We start from the raw sequence: 24,369 nt of genomic DNA on the forward strand, positions 1-24,369 counted from the left end.
GAAGATTTCCCACCCTGTCCCCACATGGATTTATCTCCCCCCTGCTCCTCCCTTCCACTCTCTACAGTCAACGGAAAAAATATCCTCAGGTGAGAACAAATAAAAGAAAGTAAGTATCTTATTTAGTAGTGTGCCTGTTTAACAGCCAGGAGGGATCCAGCCGTTGACAGAGCTGTAAAATTACTGTTCTTGCATGAGGCCAAGCTGTGACATTTTACTACCTACAGTTTTAATTTTTAAATATTATAAAAATTAATTTCCAAGAAAATTCAGGTTTTTCCCTTTTTTCCCCCTAGATGTCCATTCTGCCAAGGTGGTATTTGGATTCATAGAAATGCACTTTTTAATTGCCAAACAAAAAAATGCATACTGTGTTCAGGTAGGCCTCACCGTGCGCGCTGCAGGCGCAGCTTGGCACGCAGGTGCCCCAGCAGGATGGTTCTCATACTTTTGTGATTTATGCACTTTGTTACGGACATTGGCTTGATTCGGTTGTTGAAATACAGGTTTGGGAGGATTGCGATTCATGTCCAGCAGGTTTGAAATGAGGTCTGGGCTGGAAACTCCGGGTAGCAACACGGCCTCCCTAGAGAATCCGTGCCCGTTTCGCGTCTGTGGGCACAAACCCAGCCAACAGTACCCTCAGTGATCCGGATGGAAGGACAGCTGTACAGGAGGTTTTGGTCCTCACACGGGCCACGCGGGACGCGAACCTCATCTTAGCAGCTACATTTGCAATTTCTGCAAATGACGAACATCCTGTTCGTCACAGCTGTGTGCCCCTGTGCCACTCATTCCAGCCCGCAGGCTCCCTGGCACCCAGCTCCCGCACTCTGCCCGTCTCCACCCCTCCAGGCGGTGCCTGCTCACCGGGCCTCCGGGAAGAAAACACTCCCCCGGATGAGCCCTGGTTTGCGGCTGGGCCCCGAGCTGCAACCTGTGGAGCCCCATCGGGTGGGAGAAAACAACACGCGCGAGAGCAATCGCCGCCCACGAGCGCAGCCGGCCCCGCCTCGCGGCGGGAGTGTCCGCCGGCCGGCAGGGGGCGCGCTGCGCAGCGGGCGGGCGGCGCTTCTAGGCCGCGGCCGTGCCTGGCGTGCGCTCGGTGCCCACAAAGCGCCAGCTGAGGGGCCGCTGGGGGCCGCGCGCCGCCGAGCTTCGCCGCCGCCCGCGCTCCTCCGGCCCTGCCTCCGCCGCGTCCCCGCGTCCCGAGCAACCGCGCGAGCCCGGGCGCGGAAGGCAGTCCGGGCGCTCGCCGCCCGTGAGGGTCCGTGAGGCGGCGACAGCAACGACTGCGGCCCGGGCGGGACGGCGCAGGGCCATGGCTGAGGCGGCCCCGGCTCCGGTGAGGGCGGCCCCGCGCGCCGAGGGCTGCGCGCCGGCGGGGTCCGGGCGCCTCGGGCTCTGGCCCCGGGCCCGCGGGCGGCGAGGAGGGCGGGCAGCCGGGCCTGTCAGGGCCGGAGCACAGGCGCCCCGGGCGCGCCGGCCGGCGGGCGAGGGGCCTGGGTGTCGGGCGGGCTCGGGTCTGAGGGGCTCGTCCCTCCGGCGTCTCTCGGCCTCGCCCTCGGTGCGCCGCCCGGGGCTCCGCAGCCCAGCCGCGGGTTCCCGGGAGCGCCCGGGCTGGCCCCGTGCCGCCGGGCGGACGGACTGACGGACGGACGCGGGGCGGTGGGCTCGGCGCGGCGTTGCCACCGGCCGGTCCGCACCTCTGGGCGCGTCCTCGCAAAGTCACCCTCGGTGCGGCCCGTCCCCCGCGCGCGGGGCGACGGTGTGACACAGGCGTGTCGAGGGACTGCGGGGGGGACAGGGGTTCCCCGGGCCCTGCGCGCGACACCGCCGCGCACCGGAGCCCCCGTCGGGGCCGCGGCCGGGCCTGCCTCGCCTCGCGCGCTCGCTCTCGCCGGGGGCGCGGCCCGCGGGCCTGGGGGCGGCCCTCGGGCCGTGCGCGCGGGACCCGGGTGCCCCGAGCGGGGCCGACGGCGGCTCGGGCACCCCCAGGGGGAGCCGTTCGGGTGGGGGCGGGAGCCCGACCGGGCGACCGGGGAGGGGCTGGAAAGTGGGAGAAAGCGGAGGAAAAGGGGGGAGCAGCCGCGCCGCCCTCGGACCAACTCCTTTTCCTCCGCAGCCTTTTGAAAACATAAGGTGGCGGCGAGCACGTGTCCGCCGGCCGGGCCAATAGCAGCCCGGGGGAGGCCCCACGCATCCCTTGACATTTTTGGGTGGTCACATTTGCAAAATGAAAACAAATAGGTGGACTCGAACTCAGTGATCTGCTTTATGTAACCCGGTGCATGCGAAATGTTTTCATGTGTGGTCAAAACAAAGAAATTAATCGAGTTTTGCACACATACACCCTCCCCCCCTATACTAAGTCTTCAAAATCGGGTGTGTGTTTTGTACTCGCAGCAAATGTCAATCAAAATAACCCCATTTAGGAGTCAGGAGAAATTTGAAATATTGACCATTTTTTTAAAAAAAGAACAGTGTGCCTAAATATGTGGAAAGAGCTGGCATTCGGAGCATGAGTCTCGGAGAGATTAGTTTTAAATGGGATGAGCCTTTTCCCTGTGGGACAGGAAGAAGAAAGCGTGGAAAACATTGGGAGAGTTTGGATCCAGTTCTTTTCTCCCTGTCGTCTGAGAGTGAGGGGGCCCTGCAGCGGCCAAGACTCTTCCTTCTGAGCGTGTACTCCCAGCACTAGCACCTGGAAGCTTGTTAAAAATGCAGAATCTCAGTCTTCCTCCCAGAGCTACTGAATCAAAGTCTGCATTTTAACGGGATCTCCAGATGAGTCTTACGCACATCAGTTTGAAGAGCGCTGTAGTAAAAGTGTTAGGAGGAGGCCTGGGGTTTGTAACGGCCACTTATAAGGAGTGGGAGAAGCAGCATGGGGGTACCAGGCAGTGAATGTTGAGTCCCCACGGAGCTTAGAGATGATGCGTGGTGACACCAGTTTACCTGGTTGTGTGACTTACCAGCCTGCTTACAGGAACAGAGAATGAGAATGATTGGACTGGTTCAAGCCTGGAGATGAGCCGAGCAGGTGAGGCACGAGGACAGACAGGGTTGAAGGTGGCTGAAATCAGCTGAGGAAAAAAGAAAGCTTGGAGCAGGCTGATAAACCAGCAGCAAATGGATTAGTCAAGGGTTTAGTGGGATTGCAGAGCAGGTGAAATGAAAATAAGGTAGGGGGTGAGCTGGGGAGGTGGGAGATTGTGGCCAGAGAGCTGGTTACTGTAGCGTCAGAAGTCTTTGTAGAGGTCATGCTCTCTCAACCTCCTGTTCCTTTTAGGAATTTCTTTTTTTTTAAATATACTGTTTCACTGTACATTCAGTGATGGGATAGCCTGTTACTTCCTTGGAAGATGTAGTTCAAAAGTTACTTATATAGGCCAAAGTTTGCCTGCCTAAAAATTCCATGTTGGTTCTAGTTCTGCCCAGTGGAATAACATAGTAACACAGTTAAACAAGTCTTTTCTGCTTTCTGCTTAATAACCCTCCAGACTCAACCTTCAAAGCTTGTGCAGCTATGACTGAATGGTATGGTTGTGGTTCATAAGCAGGGTGGTGGACAGGGCCAGAGCTTAAGTCAGTAAGGGGTTTATCAGCGCACACTGAGTTGGGAGTCACTGATCAGCTGCCTCCTGCACCCCCCCTAATGGGGATGGATCCCACAACTGGGGCATGTGCCCTGACCAGGAATCCATTGGTGACCTCCTGGTTCATAGGTGGATGCTCAACCACTGAGCCACACCGGCTGGGCTTCACTCACTGTCTTAATCTAATCCATCCTTGGCCCACCAAAGCAGTTCTCTTGGCTTTTGATGCCGATGAGCTCTCTGTGAAGATGAGGCTTCTGCAGGCAGTCCTAAAGCTATATTTAGATGAATCTCAAATGGTCAGTTAAGCAGTCCTTACCTCAGTTGAATTTGGATTAGGGCTCCTTCTAACTAACACTCAGTGTCTTGTTTCATCTCTCCACTGCACACAGACTTCTGAATGGGACTCCGAATGCCTTACATCCCTGCAGCCCCTTCCTCTTCCCACACCCCCAGCAGCAAACGAGGCACACCTGCAGACCGCAGCCATCTCCCTGTGGACAGTGGTGGCAGCTGTGCAGGCTATAGAGAGAAAGGTGGAGGTTCACAGCCGGCGACTCCTGCACCTAGAGGGACGGACAGGGACAGCGGAGAAGAAGCTGGCCAGCTGTGAAAAGACAGTGGCCGATCTTGGGAACCAGCTGGATGGCAAGTGGGCCGTGCTGGGGACCCTGCTGCAGGAGTATGGGCTATTGCAGAGGCGGCTGGAGAACTTGGAGAACCTGCTGAGGAACAGGAACTTCTGGATCCTGCGGCTGCCTCCGGGTATTAAAGGAGATATCCCAAAGGTAGTACTTCACTTCTAGGTGGAAAGTGGTACCATTAGACCTTAGTAAGGGATAGTCTTAGGGACCTTGGACTTGTTTTGTGTTAATTATTTGGGAAGCATTTCATGCTCAGGGTTGTGATCATTTGAAATGTCACACTTCAGATTGGAAAACTCTTTCCAATACAAAGTTGGTGATCTGGCAGGTGGATTTTTTTTTCTTTTGCTTTCTCCTGATCATTACCCACAAGTCACTTTTTTAAATTATTTTTTTTTAATATGTCCATTTATTTCGGAGAGAGGGAGAGAGAGAGATTGAAACATCAGTGATGAGAGAGTCATTGATTGGCTGCCTCCTGCCTGCCCCTGCTGGGGATTGAGCCAGCAACCCGGGCATGTGCCCTGACCAGGAATCGAACCTCTATCTCCTGGATCCTAGGTCGATGCTCAACCGCAGAGCCACACCAGCGGGGCCAGTTGGGCCCCACAAGTGTGTGTGTGAGAGAGAGAGAGAGAGAGAGAGAATCTGTCTGCCACAATCTTGGTGTGGAAACTAAATTAAATATCATTTAAATCAGTCAATTTGAGTTTTGGGTCAATTCTGGTGAAAAAGAGGAAAAGGGAAGGGATATAGGGAAAGTGGTTAACGTAAGGGTTTGGGGTGACCTTCAGGTCCAGGATTGACATAGACCCTGCTCCTTGACAGAAGCATGCTGCGATGCTGGGGCCCAGCCTTTCCAGATGGAATAGCCTTTAAAACAAAAGGAAATAAACATTATTCTTAAGCTGTGGAAGACAGCCTTGAGGCAGCTGGTCCCCAGCCAGGCCTGTTTGTTCATTCATTCAACAGATATTTCTCAAACACTTACTGTTTTGTTGATAATCTGCATCCTGAACCATAGCAATGAACTATTCCTGTAAACTGCCCTGGAGCTTAAATTTTAGTGGGGGAAGAAAGGTAATATAAACAAATAAGAAAATGAACACATTTAAGTGCTTTGTAAAAATGAAGGTGCTATCTGGTGATTTACTTATTTATTTTTGTTAATCTTCACCCGAGGATATTTTTTCCATTGATTTCTTAGAGTGGAAGGGAGAGGGAGCGGCAGAGAGAGAGAAACACTGATATGAGAGAGACACGGCAGTTGGTTGCCTCCTAACTGGGGCTGGGGATGGAGCCTGCATCTGAGGTACGTGCCCTTAACCAGGAATTGAACCCAGGACCCTTCAGTCCATGGGCCGACGCTCTAACCAGTGAGCCAAACTGACCAGGGCTGAGGATATTTTTTCCATTGCTCTTCAGAGAGGGGGGGGGGGGAGGGAGAGACAGACAGACAGAGAGAAACATCGATGTGAGAGAGAGACATCAAGTGGTTGCCTCCCAACTCGGAGTGGAGAACGAACCCAAAACCTAGGTGTGTGCCCTTGACTGGGAATCGAACCAGTGCACAGGCTGACACTCTGACCTCTGGACCACACCAGCCAGGGCAGGTGATTTATTTTAGATTGGCTGTCAGAGAAGGTCTCATAAAGGAGCTAATATGTAGGCTGAGACTGATTGACAGGAAGGACCCAACTGTGAGAAGACCTGAGGAAGAGCTTTCTGGCAGGAAGATTACCTGGTGCAAAGTCCCAAAGGCACAGACAAACTTGGAGCATGAAGGGGAAGGAGAAGGCCCGTTAGCGGGTAAGCAGCGAGCCAACAGGAGCATGGCTGGAAGGACGAGCAGGGTCAGGTCCCTTAGGGCAGCGTGTTCAGCCCTGGCTGTACATAGGCATTACCTAGAGGGTTTTAAAATTTTGATGGACATCACACCTGAGGTTCTGATTAGGTCCAGGATGGGGCCTGAGCATGAATAATTCTTAAAGCTCCGTTGCTCATTCTGATACGTGACTAGGTTTGTGAACCACTGAATGTGTAGGGCATTGGAGACCAAGGTAAGGAATTTGGGTTTTTTCTTAGTGCCCCTAAGGGAAGAAATTGGAGGGTTTTAAGCAGAGGAGATACATCTGGTATGGATTTTGAAAGAATCACTTGGGCTACTATGTGGAGAATGGATCATGGGGGTAAGAACAGAAACGGGAAATTGATAAGGCAGCTGTAATGGTTGGAGGGATGAGCGTGGCTTGGATGAGGGTAGCAGTGGTGGAAATGGACACAAGTGGACAGGTAGGGATGTTTTGATGGTAGAATTATAGGATTTACAATGGGAATTAGGGAAGGAGGGCTTAAGTACGACAATAATTGTAAATTACCATGTGATAATTGACTTAGAACTTATTGTTCTAAGTGTTTTTGTTATTTCCATAAGAACCCTAACTTGTCTAAGGTCATGTAGTTACTGACATTAAATAATGGAGTTGTATTTAGCCCAGAACATGTGCTCTTAGAGACCTTAGGTTCACTGACCCTTGGGCTTTGGGCTTAAAGAACTGGATGGAGGTGTTGACATTTACTGAGATGGGGGTATCGGGGGGTTGGGAAGGAGTGAGGAGTTTTCCCTTGCAGGTTGGGACGCCTGTGACAACACATTCAGGAGAGGTGTTAAGCGGTCTCTGAAGCTCAGAGGTGAGAAATATTAGGGAATTGTTGACGTATGGATCGCAGTGTAAGTCATGGGCCTGGAAGTGGTTAGCGCAGGAGAGAAAGTGGAGAAACGAGAAAGAATCCAAGGGCAAAGCTCCGGGGGTAAAAGGAGCGGCCATGAGGTGGGAAAAGACACAAAACAGGAAGGTATGTGGGATCCCAGGGAAGAGAAAAAGCGTTTCGAGGAGAGAATTGTCGTTTGAGGTGAGCCTGTTACCGAGAGGTCTAGAAGGAGGAGGTAGTGAGGGATTTGACGATATAGACCCGCCGGTGACTGGCAAGAGGTTTCAGGGCCCTGGCGGAGCTATAACGCTGAACGGAGCAGGCTGACGAGTCAGCGGGAAGAGAGGAAATGGAGACAATGACGTTAACTGACTCTTTCAAGGGAGAGGTACCTGGGAGGGTCTCAGGGTCAGGGTCTGACGGAGAACCTTTCCCACAGTATGTTTTATTTGTGTCTGGAGCCCCTCCAGAAGTTTTTTAGGAGAGTTTAAACTTAGCATTTGCCATAAAGATAGCAGAAAAGGTAAGTTAAAGTTACTTACTGACTTCCCTGGGTAAATGGGTAACATTTAAGCTGTCCATCTTAAACTCTAAAATCATATGTAAAATAATGTGATTTCTCTTACAGATTTCTTAAGGAAATTATAGATAGTGAAGATTTACTACATTGATATATGTGAAGTAAACTTTGGTGTCCTTGCTTTGTTGAAAATGCCCTTATTCTGCTCTTATTTTTGAATTTCAAGTTGAAAATAATTTTCCCACAGAATTTTTTTAATTTTTAAAATTGTGGTAAAACATACATAAAATTTACCATTTTAACCATGTTTAAATGCACAGTTCAGTGGCATTAACTACATTTACATTGTTGTGCAACATCAGCACCATCCATCTCCAGAACTTCCCAAACTAAAACTGCGCCCCCATTAAACACTCTCTCCCTTCTCCCCCCACCCTGACCCTGGCTCCACCATCTACTTTATTTCTCTGTGAATTTGATGACTCATGTGAGTGAAATCACAGTATCTGTCCATTTGTGACTGGCTTATTGCACTAACAGCATCTCCCAGTCCATCCATGTTGTAGCACATCAGAATTTCCTTCCTTCTTAAAAGATGAATAATATTCCATTTTTCTCAGAATTGTAAAAGCATTGGTCCTGGGTCTCACAGCATCACGTGCAATCGATAAAAAGTGTACTACCAAATGAATTCCCGTTTGTTTGTAAATTATTTTTTCTCTCTTGAAGTGTTTATCTTCTACTCATACTAGTTTTTCTAAAGTTTATTGAGGTGTAGGTGTCTGGGTGTAGGTCTTTTTAAATTTGTGTTGGGCAGCCTGGCCGGTGTTCTCAGTGGTTCAGCATCAACCCATGAACCAGGAGGTCAAGGTTGATTTCTGGTCAGGGCACATGGTCCCATTTTGGGCTTGATCCCCCAGTAGGGGTTGTGCAAGAGGCCACTGATCAATCGATCGATAATTCTCTCTCATTGATGCTTCTATCTCTCTCTCCCTCTCCCTCCCTTTCTCTGAAATCAATTTTTTAAAAAAAACACATTTAAACTTGTGTTGAGCGGCTGGTATGACCTCTCAGTCAGAAGGCGGGTATCTTTTTAGCTCTGGGAAGTTTTTTTCCTGAATCTATATTTGTAACATTTCATCCCCTCCCCATTTTTTTTCTATTTTCATCCTGGAACTAGTTTAACAGGTGATATCGATTATTGTCTTTGTCTTTTGACTTTTCCTTCATATTTTTCATCTTTTTAACTTGAGTTCTGTGACTTTCCCTTCCAGCCTTCCTACTTTTTATTTTTAACAATTACACATTTTATTTTCAAGAATATTTATTTTCTGGTCCTTTTCAAAAAGCAGTCTGAATTTTTCTAGTGGCTGCAGTATGTGTTTGAATTTCTGGGACTGTGTATTAGAGGTTTGTTTGATTCTCGGTTTGTTTTTTTCCTCTAGGATTGTTTGTAGTGTTTGTTCATCTTGGTGCTACTATTACTATTTTTAATATTGAGTAATCGTTGGTTGTATATTCATATCTATACGTGGAGGATTCGATTGATTAATAGGTTAACTATAGGAAGCTGGCATGTCTTCTCGGCCACTGCATAAGTCTGTTTAACCAGAGTTTTCCCTTTGCAGGAGGGAGCTGGGTCTGTAGGTGCTCCATGCAGATGGGCTTCACTTTCAGGTGCCGTGGCAAGGAGCAAGTAGGCAGTGCAGGGACCACCCGGAGGCCAGGAGTAGGGTGCTACTCCTAGTTGTCAGCACCTATACTGTAATCCCATGCTGTCTCCAGGCAGGGGGGTAAACTTCATTACAGACGAGGCTTGTGGTTTTACCTTTGTGATAAAGACTGCTGCTGCCAGGGCTGACAAGGACCACAGTGAGGCCCCACTATTCTAAAGATAGACCTTCAAACTGCAGTTTATAAATCACTTGCACTCCTACTCAGTATACCTGCCAGCTTTGAGCTTGGAATTCTCTGCATTCCTCACCTGCAGCGCTTTCCTGTGCACAGGGAGGGGCTGCTTCCTCATGCTCCTGGGACCTCAGCACCCGCCCATCCTCTGTGTCTCAGTGAGAAAATCATCAAAAATTCCAGTCTGTGCCCAGCCGGTGTGGCTCAGCGGTTAAGCATCAACCTTTCATCCAGGAGATTGAGGTTCGATTCCCAGTCAGGGCGCATGCCGGGGTTGCGGGCTCAGTCCCCAGGGAGAGGCCTGCAGGAGGCAGCTGATCAGTGACTCTTTCATCACTGATGTTTCTATCTCTCTCACCCTCTCTCCCTTCCTCTCTCTGAAATCAATAAAGACATATTAAAAAATAATAATTCTGATCTGGTGATGGCCTCTCCTCCTCATTCTGAGAGAGGTACAGTCCCTCTCAGTCTTACAAACTGTCATTTCAGTGGAATTCAGGGAAGGAAAAGAAATGTGTTCTCCGTTCACGACCGTGAACCAGAAGCCCACCCTAATCCTTTATTTTTTGTCATTTTTTATTATCTGTATTTTTGTTGTAAGCTATCGCAAATGCTTTGTGCAGTGAGGTTAGATAAAAATAAACTGTTGAGTATCTACATTTGCCCTGAGACCAATTTTAGGTGCAGAGCAAGATGTGAAAACGAACAACATATGTCTGTAGCCTGTTTATACCCTACCTATCCTTTAGGACTAGCCAGAGTCCCAGCTCTTCTAGACTCACCACATCCACAGTATAGCTATTTCCAAAATTTCTTGTGCATGTCATTAATTTGAATATAGTCATGCACTCCTTTTGGGCAGAAAGCTTATTTTTACAATCCTGGTGCTTAGGATATGAATATACCTTGTACTTATGGGGCATTCAGAATGTGTTGTGTTGCGTGAATTAAATACTGCTTCTCATTTGTACCTGTGTCTGAGTGACTGTAGCCCTGAAGCTTATACCTTTCTCCTTGGAAACATTGTCAACTCCTGGAGGTTAGATCTGTGTCTTAATTTTTTCCTGTATCCTTTCAGCAGCTCACAGTTTTTTATACCTAGAAGGCACTTAGTGTAGGTTTATTGGGTGATTGAATTACAGTGGGAGGGACTGACCCCAGTGTCATTGTAATTTCAGGTGCCTGTGACATTTGATGATATCTCCATCTACTTTTCCACCCCAGAGTGGGAAAAGTTAGAAGAATGGCAAAAGGAGCTTTACAAGAATATCATGAAGGGCAACTACGAGTCTCTCATCTCCATGGGTGAGGCTGAGTTGGCACCTTGTGAGTGGATGGGGAGAAGTGATCTGGAATCTAAAGGAAATCCCCTTGGACCGTGGACCTCAAAGCCTTCAGCTCAACCTTGATGGCAATTAGTTGTCATTCTCATTTATCCCTTTGTCATCCCGCCTTTCCCTTCTTTCTCCTAGATTATGCCATGAGTCAACCTGATGTCTTATCTCAGATTCAACCCGAAGGAGAAAATAATACGGAGGACCAGGTGGGGCCAGAGGGAAGTGAGATTCCCACCGACCCCAGTGAAGGTAAGGGGGAGGAGAGATGGTGGCTCAGGACTGAGGAAGCAGGCCTGGGGGCTTCCAGAGCCTCTCAGTGCCACCACTACGTGACTGGATCAGTAGGAGAACAAGCTGAGGGACCACCTCATCCTATGCCTTTGCCCATTAGTACCACACATCTGAGGGCTGCTAATTGCATCCCATGACACAGGTTGTGAGCCCTGTTTATTTAGTAAAATAAATATGTCTTTAGACGGCAGAACAGGCAGTGGTGCTTGTCTGGAGGGAAGTGGCTTCCAGGGACTGTAGACCTGGTTGGTGAGATGTGCTGGAGGGGCTGGGATCTGCAAGGTCACTCAGAGATGCACTTAACCAGACGTTGCCCGGTATGGGACCCACCTCTCATTAAATAATCCTCCCTAATATTTTTGGTTGGCAGCTGCTTGATTTTGTGTGGGAAAGGCTGCCAGTCAACATCCAGTTGTATTGTTTCTCTCAAGTCCTGCCTCTCTAGCAGAGAAACCTTGAGCCATTTTTGTTCTTTGCTGGATGAAAGGCTCAGGAAATTCATCTCCCAAGATGTCTACTGGATGGATTTCTCCTATAACCCCACCCCTGTCCCGTACACTGTTACTTTTTTCTAACATGAAAATTTTCAAACAGAAAAGTCAAAATATTTTACAGTGAACACCTAGATACCTGTTGCCTAGATTACACCATTAACATTTTACTTTCTTTTCACATATGCCCATCTCTGTACCCCTCTAACCACTCATCAATCCATCCATCCTATTTTCAGTGTATTTCAAAGTCAGTAAGATATCAACACATTCCCCCTAAGTAGTTTAGCATGAACATCAACCTAGAGTTCAGTTTGTTTTTTACTTTTGAGATAAATTTTACGTATAAAGAAATGCTCAAATCTTAAGTTGAGTATCCTCTCTGAGGTAAGCATATATCTGCCACACATTTTATTTTTAAGAATGTGTGGGTGATGGTATTTAGGCAATGTAACAAGTCGAATTTGATTAATAGCTGTGTCATGGGTATATGTAATGAGTCTAAAATAACATCACAAATAAAGATGGGCAACTTTATCACAAAGATTCAGTATTCTTAGTTACCTGTCATAGCCGTCAGCAAGTATAATCTATTACTAGGGCCAAACTGCAGACCAGCTGCGTGTGTATGGCCATTATTTGGTCACGGATAGTTTTAGTACTGAACTCCCAGTTTTTAGAATTCTTTGGAAAAAAACTACACAAGAAGTTCAGATGGAATAATTACTGAGCCCACTGTCCATCCCTCCTAGTTTGAAAGCTGTGGACTCAAGCCAAGATTTTAGAATGACCCAAAAGGAAAACAAATTTATTTCTAAATCTTGTAGTCCTGGGAGAGTTTTTTTTTTTAAGAGATGGCAAGTTGTTTGGTTGTCTTTCCCTTTAAATAATTTTCATTTTTCAATTACAGTTAACATACAATATTATATTAGTTTCAGGTGTACAGCCCAGTGATTAGACGTTATATAACTTACTAAGTGATCACCTTGATAAACCTTGCACCCATCTGATACCATACATAGCTAGTACAATATTATTGACTCTATACTCTGTGCAGTACTTACATCCCTGTGACCAATTTGTACTTCCTAATCCCTTCACCTTTTTTACCCATCCCCCCAAACCCCTCCCACCTGCAACTGTCAGAATGTTCTCTATGCATCTGTTTCTGTTTTGCTTGTTTATTTTGTTCTTTAGATCCCACACATAAGTAAAATCATCTGGCATTTGTCTTCTGTCTGACCTGTTTTACTCAGCATAATACCCTCTAGGTCCATCCATGCTGCTGCAGGTGGCAAAATTCCATTTTTTATGGCTGAGTTGTATTCCATTGTATATGTGCACCACTTCTTTGTCCATTTGTCTATCGATGGACACTTAGGCTGCTTCCATGTCTTGCCTATTGTAAATAACACTGCAGTGAACATATGGGTGCATATGTCTTTTGGATCTAGTGTTTGGGGTTTCTTTGGATAAATACCCAGACGTGGAATTGCTGGGTCCTTCGTTGTCTCTTGTTACAGCCTTCATTTTCAAGTCTATTTGGTCTGGTATAAGTATTGCTACCCCAGCTTTTTTGTTTGTTTGTTTCCATTTTCAGGAAATATCTTTTTCTGTCCCTTTACTTTTAGTCTGTGTGTGTGTGTTCCCATCTGAAGTGAGCTGGGAAGATGTCTTTGGTCATTTTTGTTTCAGGTGCATCCTCATTGTCCCATGTTCACCCCCGTTCACTCTGGTCCAGCAAGGCCATCTTTTCCTAAACAAAGTCAGTGATTAAAGCACACCCCAGTATACTCCTCTTATTTTAATTTACCCTATATGAAAACAAGAATCATCCTGGAAATGATAAAACTTAGAGGTTTTAAATTGTTACATAGATGCTTAACACATTCGCCGGACTATGTTACAGCCCCACACCTGTTTCACAGAAAGTTTCAAAAAAGTATTTCTCTTTTTACCCATGGTAGTTCCATGTGTCAAGGATTTTTTATTGTCTGCTTAAGGAGTCATATCTCAGTACCAGTTTTAAGTCAGTTTATAATACCTTACGCATCCCAAAACCTCAGGGTTCCAGTGCCTTTCAGACAGCATGGCCCGTATCTGTTTAAAACACACACAACACAAAATCAGATTTCCTCCTCAGGTTGAAGTAATGTTCAGCCAGTGCAGACATTACAATCTTAGATTTCTTTGTGATCAGACTTTCTATTTTTAACTACCTCTCAAACCTAAATCCTCAGCATATATTGACTTCCTCCTACCTGATCAGTATTCATTTTTCTGGATTCTCTGGTTTTCTCCAGAGCCTGCTGTTGGCATAAACCAATGGTTTTACGTTCACTTTGTGTCTCTTTAAGTGTCCACTGTTTGGATTCCTCAGGCCTGTGAGGAACGTGCTTTGAGGGCCATTGTGACCTGGCTAGCAGTTGCCATACTCTCACCGCACAGGTGTCTGTATCAGGCTGTCTTAGTATTAAGGTTCCCTGTTCTTTCACTTCTAAAAGGTCCTCAAGATAAACAATCCCACCCTTCCCACTAAACCATGGTTGATATAATCACATTCTATGCATTCTATGGCCATAGGGGTAAGACCCAATTATTATTATTATTTAATATATCTTTATTGATTTCAGAAAGAGGAAGGGAGAGAGAGAGAGAGAGATAGAAACACATGATGAAAAGTCATTGATCTGCCTCCTGCACGCCCCCTACTGGGGATCGAGCCTGCAACCCGAGCATGTGCCCTGACCGGGAATCGAACTGCAATCTGGATCCTAGGTCAGTGGTCAACTGCTGAGCCATGCCTGGCTGGGCAAGACCCTATTATTTAATAAAGTAAATATTAACTTACTTGTACTGATCTAGTTAAGTAACCAGAGGAACTTTAAGCATCATTATTCAAAAAGAATGGTTAGCTTCCCGGGATTTCCCAAGTTCAGTGAAGACATGCTTAGCCAGTGAGCCGTAGTAACAACAGCCACTTACAGTTCTGGAGAACTGGCTTGGTTTTTTCAGCCCTGCATAGCTTTTATGGTCAGCTGCTGGCTAATACTGTAACGAAAGTTTGGAAGGAATCCAGGTGCCCATCACTAGGGAATTCTTGAATAAACAGTGGTGTAGCTACACAGAACAACTATGAAAGGGAGTGAGAAAGATCTCTGTACGCTGCTATGGACATGCCCAGAATATACTGTCAAGGAAAAAAGTCAAGGTACAGCACAGTTTGTGTAATGTGCCACATAAAGGGGGGACCACCAAAATGTGTACATACTTGCTTATGTTTTCACAGAGAAACAGTGGAAGATTAAAACAAAAACCAGTAAGGACAGCTGCCTATTCAGGGAGAGGGAGACTAGAGGTGGAAGCTAGACTTCTCTGAATGTTTTTACCCTCACCTGACGATACGTATTATTGATTTGAGAGAAAAACGTTGATTTCCCGTACACCCCCCAACCAGGGATCGAACCTGCAACCTAGGTACGTGCCCTGACTGGGAATCAAACCCATAACCTTTTTGGTGTATGGGATGATGCTCCAACCAACTGAGCCACCTGCCCAGGGCTATAGTTTTGATTTTGGAACCTTATAAATATTTTACTTAAAATATCAAATAAGTCAAACACATGCTGAAATAAGTAAACTGTGTATCATGTTGTACAAATGCATAGATTTCTTTCAAATGACTTTAAAACATAATATCTTACTCTATGTCCCTAGAGGGATGGGATATATCCTAATGACCAAGAGAACCACAAAAAAATGGAGTTCATACTTTTGTTAATAGTATTGGTATTATTTTGAAATATATGTTCATAAAAGTAGAGGTCATGTTAATGTCATTAGGAACCAAAATTTTCAGGGTAAGAGAGAAAAGATACAAGTATTAAATCAAAGGACTTGATTAAAATCTTGTAATCTTAAATATGAATATAAACGCATGACACTTTTTTCTTCTAAAAGATATGTATTTTATAGTTCCATCCATTGAAACACCTAGAAGCAATATTGAACCAACACTTAGCAGTTAGCATTCTTATCATCCAGACCATGGTCTCTAAATTCCATTCCTCAGAGATCATTGGTTGTGTGCTTGGAGCAGGAAATGTCCAAGGTGAACCTGGGATATAGTTTGTCATATCAGAAATGAAAAAACAGACAGATGTTTGATGATGTGAAACGACATAGAGCAGATCTGAGGGGGCTCCTGGTGGCCAAAGAAGGGACAACTTGAGCATTAAAAAGAATAATGGCTACCATGGGTGGAAACTCATCAGATGTGTGACAGTCTATGAGTTTATAATGGTAAACCAAAAGAACGTCAGAGCCACTTGAATCCCTTCGAGGTTTCTGTAGCACTAACTTGTTAGTCAGAAATTTGATGCAGAGAAGCAATTAAGCATTCTATTTTATTAAGACTTTTAAATTGATTCTTAGAAAGAGAGGAAGGGAGATGGAGAGAGAGAGAAACATCACTGTGAGAGGGAAACATTAATGTCGATGGGCTGCCTCCTACACGCCCCCCGGGGGGGATTGAGCCTGAAACCCAGGCATGTGCCCTGACCAGGAACTGAACCAGTGACCTTTTGGCACACGAATGATGCCCAACCCACTGAGCCACACCAGCCAGGCAGCAATTAAGCATTTTAAAAGACTCATATCACTGATGAATAGAAACTTTGTTCTCTGGATATCTGTTAAAAGATCCTTTCCCTTATACCTAGCCTTTTCCCTCTTGCTTCTTTCTTTATATGTGTGTATAAAATGGAGGAAAAAGAAAAGATAAGGTGGAGTATGTTTGATACATTTCAACTTTATAGCTCAGAGTGGGATTTTGGAAAGGCAACCTGCCACGTGCTACAACCTGTGCCAGCCTCTGTGCAGCCTGACAGCCTTTGGGGCTTAGTCTTGTCCAAGCTCTTGTTCCTGCTTTGGGTACACCCTTGGACTTTGGTGGTCTCTGACCCAGAGGCACTGGGAAAACCAGTGAGTTCTCATTTTCTAGGAATAAAGCCATAACCTGCCTACAAGGCTTTTCTGAGAAATAATACAGAGAGCATGAATTTACTCTCTGAACCTTGTCAGCTTGTCCTTTTAGGCCAAAAAAGGTTGTATAGGCCTTGGCTGGAATAGCAAGCACAGCTGTTCCTCGCTGACCAGATGAGGCATGTTATCTGTGAGGCTTCTGGAGGCTGTTCTTTTTTCTTTCTGAAAGAACCCCCAAGGTCTGAGGGACTTAAAAATACAATTCTCCCCTCTCCCAGCATTCAGGAAACAGTGGCCTGAATCGTTTAATAGGCAAAGGTAATATGATCTCTCCTAGAGCCAAAATTAGGAACCTGAAATTTATGTTTCTGAGGAGTCAGGTCTGTATTTATACTGACTTGACTTTGTATTCTGGAAGTGTTGCTTTTTTTTTTTTTTAATTTTTTTTTATTGACTTAGAGAAGAAGGGAAAGGGAGATAGAGAAACATCCATTGGCTGCCTCCTGCACAGCCCCTACTAGGAATAGAACCCACAACCTGGGCATGTGCCCTGACCACGAGTCGAACAAGCAACCTCCTGGTGCATGGAATGATCAGCCCACTGAGCCACACCAGCTGGGAAAAAGTGTATTTGTGTGTTTTTTTAAATATATGTTTGGGTTTTTTTATTGATTTCAGAGAGAGGAAAGGAGAGGGAGAGAGAGAGTTGAAACATCAATGATGAGAGAGTTGTCATTGATCGGCTGCCTCCTGCACGCCCAGGACTGGGGATCGAGCCCACAACCTGGCCATGTGCCCTGCCCGGGAATCGAACCGTGATCGCCTGGATCCTAGGTCGATGCTCATCCCCTAAGCCACGCCCGGCCAGGCAAAAGTGTATTTGTTTTTTAATTAACATTTAAGAAGGAAATTTTTGGTCAATCTTATTTCTTTGCTTTTTTTTCCTTCCTGTTGTATTTTAAAGCAAACCTCTGAAAATGGGGTGTTGCTCCATAAATACTTAGTCTATTTAACATCTATAGGCCTTGTCTACTTAAATGGAGAGAATATTCCTTATTTCGTTATTTCATAAAAAAGCTATGAGAGAGAAAAATGAAAATATTTTAAAAGTAATTGTGCTAATGAAATGAAAGGTATTATTGATTTTAGATTACTTCAGGGTGTTATCTCCAAAATAAAAATTGATTTGTTTTGAAATGGGCTTACTAAAAATAATGAATTAAGCTGAGTAGTACATCATGTAAAAATAAATAAATTTGAACTGGTTCCCTAGGTGGTGTATGCATTTTTTTATTTTATTTTATTATTTTATTTTTTTTTATATATCTTTATTGATTTCAGAGAGAGGGCAGCAGAGGGAGAGAGAGATAGAAACACCAATGATGAGAGAGTCATTGGGGATGGAGCCCACAACCCGGGCATGTGCCCCGATGGAGAATCAAACCCTAATCTCCTGGATCCTAGGTCGATGCTCAACCGCTGAGCCACGCCCGGCTGGGCGGTGTATGCATTTTTTTAAAGGCTGGTTCTGTTTTGTTGTTATAGTTAGTTAGAGTTAAATTTGAGTAAAATGCAGTGTTCAACAAACCAGCATGATTATTTTCACTTTCTGATTCAAGTCCCTAAAGGCCATTGTCTTTTACCCCCACAAACAGAGCCTGGCATTTCAACATCAGATATTCTGTCTTGGATTAAACAAGAGGAAGATCCCCAGGTTGGGGCCCCACAGGAGTCTAAGCAGAGTGACATATACAAGGGTACCTATGCTGGTGAGTAATGAATGGAAGAGACCTCCATGTCCAGGTCCAGCGTATGCCAGGAGTGACTGAAGACACAGCAGGTGAAATGGGTTGTGGAGGCAAGGAAGTGGAAGGAGAACGGGAAAGGGGGAAAATGGCGTGCTCAAGTAAGTTAGAAACAAAACCGAAATCAAACTAAGAAAAATTAAAATGAGGAAACACACTCTTAAGTGTGAAGACAAAATAGAATTGTCAGAGGAAGAAAAATGACAGGTAGACCAAAAACATGAGGATGGGGAAAGACAGAAGAACATTTAAAGATCACGGAGAAAGTCTAGAACATTGGAACAAGCAGTGGAGACAGAAATGTCACTGGAGAGGCACAAGTGGGACCATCAATAAAGAGCTGGCCCTCAGGAGAAACGCTGGTGGGAAACAAACAAACTACCTTCTTTCTAAGATAGCACATCTGTATTTTGCCATCTGAATTACAGAAGAGAATCTCAAGGTCAGAAGGGACCCGATGGTTTACGTAACTTAATGCACCTGATTTTTAATATCTTCTATGTTCTTTTAGACTCTAGGAAATAAGACAGTTTCTGCTCTTCAAGATATTTATACTGGGGACACATATCAATACTAGGCCTGCCTGTTGTTAAGTGTCAAGGGTGAGTGGGATGGATGACATACAAGAAACGGGAAGTTTAGAGAACATGTATTGGCTTTAGTTCACGTTTTTAGATAAGGCCTATGGAACGGTGTGAAGCCAGACCTGGGCCGCGGAAGACGGGTGTGATGGGGCCAGGGTCACGCGGAGAGCGGGTGCATTCTTCAAAAGGAAGGGCAGGATGAGCAGAGGTGGGAAGCAGAAGTGTGTGCTTCGTTTTCAGGGACAGGAAGGAGAGAGCTAACAGTCGAGGATTTATCTGGCAGAATACAGAGGGAGGGAGTAGATTAATACAGGGTTTTAGGCCTGTCACAGTGGGCAACAGAGGCTCAGAGTCTGTGAGCAGAGGAGCAACCTAATGAAAGTAATGCTCGGAAGGTTGATGCCAAGGTGGTTCTTTCCACCAGAGCGTTGAAGAGGCTCAGTGGTAAGTTCTCCGATGATTCGCCACAGGGACCGTGGACGGTGCATGAGGAGACCAGCCCTCCACTGGGCTTCTTATCAGAGCCAGTTGAGAGCTCAGAGCAGTCAGAGCTGGTGAGGGGAGAGGGGTGCGCAGAGTTGCTGTGAGACTTCGGTGATGGGTGTGACTCTGAGTCCTTTCTTTCAGATGAACAGCTGGTCGTCAAAGCCGAAGGCCTTGCCCGAGCCTCTCTGTGCCCCGAGGTTCCAGTTACCTTCTCTTCCCCACCTGCAGCAGCAGCAAAGGACACTTTCTCTGATGTGGCTTTCAAAAGCCAGCAGCCTGCACCCATGACACCTTTTGGACATCCAGCCGCTGACCTGGCAGAAGCCTCTGAGGGACAAGTGACTTTCACTCAGTTGGGCAGCTACCCCCTGCCGCCTCCAGCTGGGGAGCAGCTGTTCTCATGCCACCACTGTGGCAAGAGCCTCAGCCAGGACATGTTGCTGACCCACCAGTGTGGCCACCCTGGTGAGCACCCCTTATCCTGTGCCCAGTGCCCCAAGCACTTTCCTCAGCAAGCCGAGCTGGGCAGCAACCCCCAGGCCCAGGCCAGTGAGACGCCCCCCACCTGCCCGCACTGCGCCAGGACTTTCACTCACCCGTCAAGACTCACCTACCACCTCCGGGTGCATAACAGCACCGAGCGCCCCTTTCCCTGTCCCGACTGCCCCAAGCGCTTCGCGGACCAGGCCCGTCTCACCAGCCACCGGCGAGCCCACGCCAGCGAGAGGCCCTTCCGCTGCACGCAGTGCGGCCGGAGCTTCAGCCTGAAGATCAGCCTCCTGCTCCACCAGCGCGGCCACGCGCAGGAGCGGCCTTTCTCCTGCCCGCAGTGTGGCATTGACTTCAACGGCCACTCGGCCCTGATCCGCCACCAGATGATCCACACGGGCGAGCGGCCTTACCCGTGCACGGACTGCAGCAAGAGCTTCATGCGCAAGGAGCACCTGCTGAACCACCGGCGGCTGCACACGGGCGAGCGGCCCTTCAGCTGCGCGCACTGCGGCAAGAGCTTCATCCGCAAGCACCACCTCATGAAGCACCAGCGCATCCACACGGGCGAGCGGCCCTACCCCTGCGCCTACTGCGGCAGGAGCTTCCGCTACAAACAGACACTGAAGGACCACCTGCGTTCGGGCCACAGTGGAGGCTGTGGGGGTGAGAGTAACCCATCTGGACAGCCGCCTGACCCCCCAGGTCCTCTCCTAACTGGCCTCGAAACCTCCAGCCTTGGTGTTAATACTGAAGGTCTAGAGGCCAATCAGTGGTATGGGGAGGGCAGTGGAGGGGGAGTTTTGTGACCCTCCCTCTCCAGGTGGTCCATGCTCTCACCCAGGGCGAGAGAAAGGCCCACGAGCCCCTCCACCTCCGCAGTAATCACTATTGACTGGCACATTGATGCATTTGGGGCCCTATGCACTTGACTAGAGATATGCTTGCATTTGGGGACTTTATAGCATTACAGAATCACATTTTGAAACCCAGAAAAGCCTGGAAAGGAGCCCAGCATCCCCTTCTTTTAAAAAATGTGACCTTAGCAGAAATTGCAGAGAGATAGGAAATCAAGATTTGGCCTCTGGTAATTCATCACAGGGTAATAGATTGAGAATGATCGCAGCCCCAGGTAGAAACAGGTGCATAGGAAGAGCCCCCAAAGCTGGAAGCCCATCTGAGGCAGAGCTGTTTCCCTGAGCCTTTCATTAGCCCCCTGATGGTAAGACAGTTGTCAGAAGACAGTGTGCAAGCCTCGTCCCCTTTCCTGCTCCTCCCAACACCTGCTAAAGTCCGCTCGTGTGCTAATGGACTGCCTCTCCCCAAATGACAGCTCAGTGCAGCCTTCCTAGGTTCCCTAGACTAATTCTTCTGAGTACATTTTGTTAAATATTGGGTGAACAAGAAATTTGACTTTAAAAGCTTCTCAAGAACAGCACTTGACTTTCAGCAGCTTGATCTGCAGCATTCAGCCTCACTGGCATTTAAACTGCTGGAAACCTCTGCCGAGGCCCTGGTTAAAAAGTTGGGGGCAGTGTTCTCAGCCCCAATTTAAAAGCTAGAGATCCCAGAGAACAGCCTAACGTTTGTGCCCAAACCATGTTTCTTGGAGTCACTTACTTCCAATTTCTCCTTCTGGTTTACAGGCCAATAAGATGGCTTTCCCATTCCTGGTGTTTGATATTGATAGTCCTGAGCGGAAAAGATCACAGATCTTTCCATAAGCATTACGGAGTTTCAGAAAGTGCCAGTGGACATCCAGTTTTCGTCTCCTCAGTAGTGAGGTGCTAGTGTTATAAGGCAGCTTTCTTAAGCCCTCAGAGTGTTTGCCCATCTGGCCATTCCCACATTGGCAGTGGACAGATTGGGGAACTTCACAGATCACTGACAGCTGAGCACCGGCCACAGACAGGGATGGCCTCTTCCTGCTGGTTTCGCTCTTGGGGACCGTGGCTACCATGTGTCCTTTTGTGGGGAATCCTTCAGTCCCCTGGGAGCTTCTGAGCCTTGTGCTGCTCCTAAGTGGCTTTGTCATTGGGTGTAAGTCCCTTTCTTTCCCTTTACAGATCTCAGATTTTTGTTTGGAAAATGAGGCTGGGGAAAGAGAAAAAGTGAGCTTCTAAGAAAAATTTTTTTTGTATCTTGTGATACATTCTCTCTCCTGCCAAAGTCCTATCTCTGTCTCTGGCTTCTATCCAGGCAAAGCCAAATAAGCAGCAAAATCAAAGCAGAGACATTCCTGCTGGAACTTGACTGAAGTCAGCCTGATCTGTTGTTTTGCTCTTGCTTGGAGCCTGAGGGAAGGCAGAGCATGCAGAAGCCCGAAGTCAGGCAGAAAGGCTGTTCATACCCGCACTCTCTGTTTCCCCTGAGTCTTCCTGAGGTGCCTGGGGACAAGGTCTGCGGGTAGTTAGGACACTTTGCTGATGAAATGGTACGGGGAGGACCCCCTTTTTCCCTTATCACCTAGCCCAGCCTTTGTCCTGCCTGGTGGTGCATAACCACACTAGGAAAAAGCGTCATCACCCCAGCCTGCTCCTGGGCAGGCTGTCTGAACATGCTGCCCCTCAGGATAGTCACAGTGATAGCATCTGCTCTATGACATCCGCAGTACCAGGAATCGTGGAGACCTAAGAAATGTTTGTGAGACCATAACTTACAGAGTGAAGGCGACGGAGAGACCTAAGGGTATAGAACAAACCAAGACGTGAGGAGCAGAATGCTGGCCTGTTGAGAGCTTCCTAGCTAGGATGTGGACTCATACTAGGAGAAAATTGGGGGGTTCTGGGAATTCTAGTTTTACAGGTGACCCAGTAGGAACATGAGTGTTTTGATCCAGCTCTGGTTGGCATCTAGAGAAAAGGGAAAGGAGTCAAAGTCTCACCTTGAGGTGGTGCAGCCCCTTCTCTGAACAGGTTTAAGCACTTACATGGTGTGCTGGAGGAGGAACTCCAGGTTTCACGTCCGACTGGGTAACGTGGAAAATTCTTTCTTACTCACTGATTTACTGAGACACGGAGCTTACTAATGAAAGAGAACCCCCGTGGGTTGGAATGCTGCAGATAGTCCCTCAGGTCCTTGTGCAAGGAGCTGTGGTCAGCAGGGTCCCAAGCTTTGGCAAGAAGTGAACACAGTTCAGATACCAGTGAAGCAGGAGCCATGATGCTGAGTGAAAGGGATGGGCAGGGCCGTGGCAGGAAGACAGAGGTAGGGGCTGTCTTAATCTCGGCCCTGGTACAGACTAGGAGTTCAACCAGGGTGCATTCTGGTCTCCTCTCCCTCCCAGTCCTCCACCAGGTAGAACTCCAGGCCAGCTCCGAGTTTGCCTGAGGTTCAAGAATGGGTAAGTACAGTGGACCAATGGAAAAGGTTAAGTCCAACAGAAAGGTTTCAGGTTGTGGAGGAGCTTAGTCCATCAAGGGCTCCTGAGAGAAGCCGTGCCCTTAATTCAGCAGTTAAAGATGTCCCTGAGGGTGGGTTGTCATGAGCAGATGTGACAGGAGAGAGGAAAAGCCAGGAACATGCTCATCTGTCTGCCCTCTGGACTAAGAAGTATTGTCACGTGAATAGGCACCATCCCACCAGACTGGGTCCAGGGCTTGACTGTAACCAGGTTCACTCTGCTTACTAGGTTTTCATTGTCACTGTGAGATGAACCTCTGGTTCAGCTACAGACGTGAAAATAAATGGAAGTTGATTGTCTAGAAAGCGAAAGCTATGGCTGATCCTTTCTGCTGAATATTCGATGTTGGCAACACCATCGCTGGGCTCTACTTTACATACTCCCCTCATTGGTAACAGCCCACAGAGGTCCCACTAGGGGCCTGTGGGGCTGCTCTTTGGGGCATTTTTGAGAGATTTGAGTGTCCCTGCCTATCTCAATCAGGCCCAGACCCTATGGCTCACTGGGGAGTAACAGACGCTCGCTGTCTGCAGGAGCCTTGTTGGTATAAAAGGACCTGAGTTCCTACATCTGTTCGTTCCAAATGGTTTGGAGAACCCAAGTTTCTGCTCCAATTTCCCCTTAAGGAGGGACAAGAAAGCACCCTGTCCCTCCCCCCATAGCAGCCCAAGGGCTGCTCAGCAGCTGTGAATAAAAGCAAGTCTTTCCCCACAGGGCTCTTATAGACCAGGGACTGTTTATGTTCAGATACATGCTTTGTCTGTGTGATTTGTGGATACCTTTGACCCTGTTCCCTTCACTGCAAAGGAGGCAGGGATTGTACAGAGAACATTCTTTGACTAGTGTCAGGCTCACACGGCAAAAGGTAGTCAAGTTAGGTCAGGTCGGGGGTGGGGGAATGGTGGCGGGCAGTGCTCAGGGCCTAGCCTGAGGCCACGTCAAGGGAGTGAGGACAGCTTCATGGTGCAGAGCAGGGGTGGGGAACATTCGGCCCGCTGGCCGCGTATGGTCAGGCCCACTTGGTGAGTTAATTCACCAAATACAGCAGGCTAATTCTTAAGTTGATATTTTGTATGGCCCACGAATGATGTTATAAATATCCAAATGGCCCTTGGCA

General features: G+C 47.4%; 1 protein-coding gene across 1 annotated transcript; it reads left to right on the forward strand.

Annotated features, from left to right (window-relative positions):
* Positions 1–1,082: 1,082 nt before the first annotated feature.
* On the forward strand, positions 1,083–23,963 carry ZNF398 (zinc finger protein 398). Its single transcript, XM_081147202.1, has 6 exons — positions 1,083–1,345; positions 3,992–4,387; positions 10,562–10,688; positions 10,856–10,969; positions 18,141–18,254; positions 19,502–23,963. Exons 1-6 carry the CDS (start codon positions 1,322–1,324, stop codon positions 20,656–20,658), a joined length of 1,932 nt encoding a protein of 643 aa, XP_081003328.1. The 5' UTR covers positions 1,083–1,321; the 3' UTR covers positions 20,659–23,963.
* Positions 23,964–24,369: the final 406 nt, after the last annotated feature.

This window comes from Miniopterus schreibersii (assembly GCF_964146895.1).
Source record: "Miniopterus schreibersii genome assembly, chromosome: 9".
Classification (NCBI taxonomy): Eukaryota; Metazoa; Chordata; class Mammalia; order Chiroptera; family Miniopteridae; genus Miniopterus; species Miniopterus schreibersii.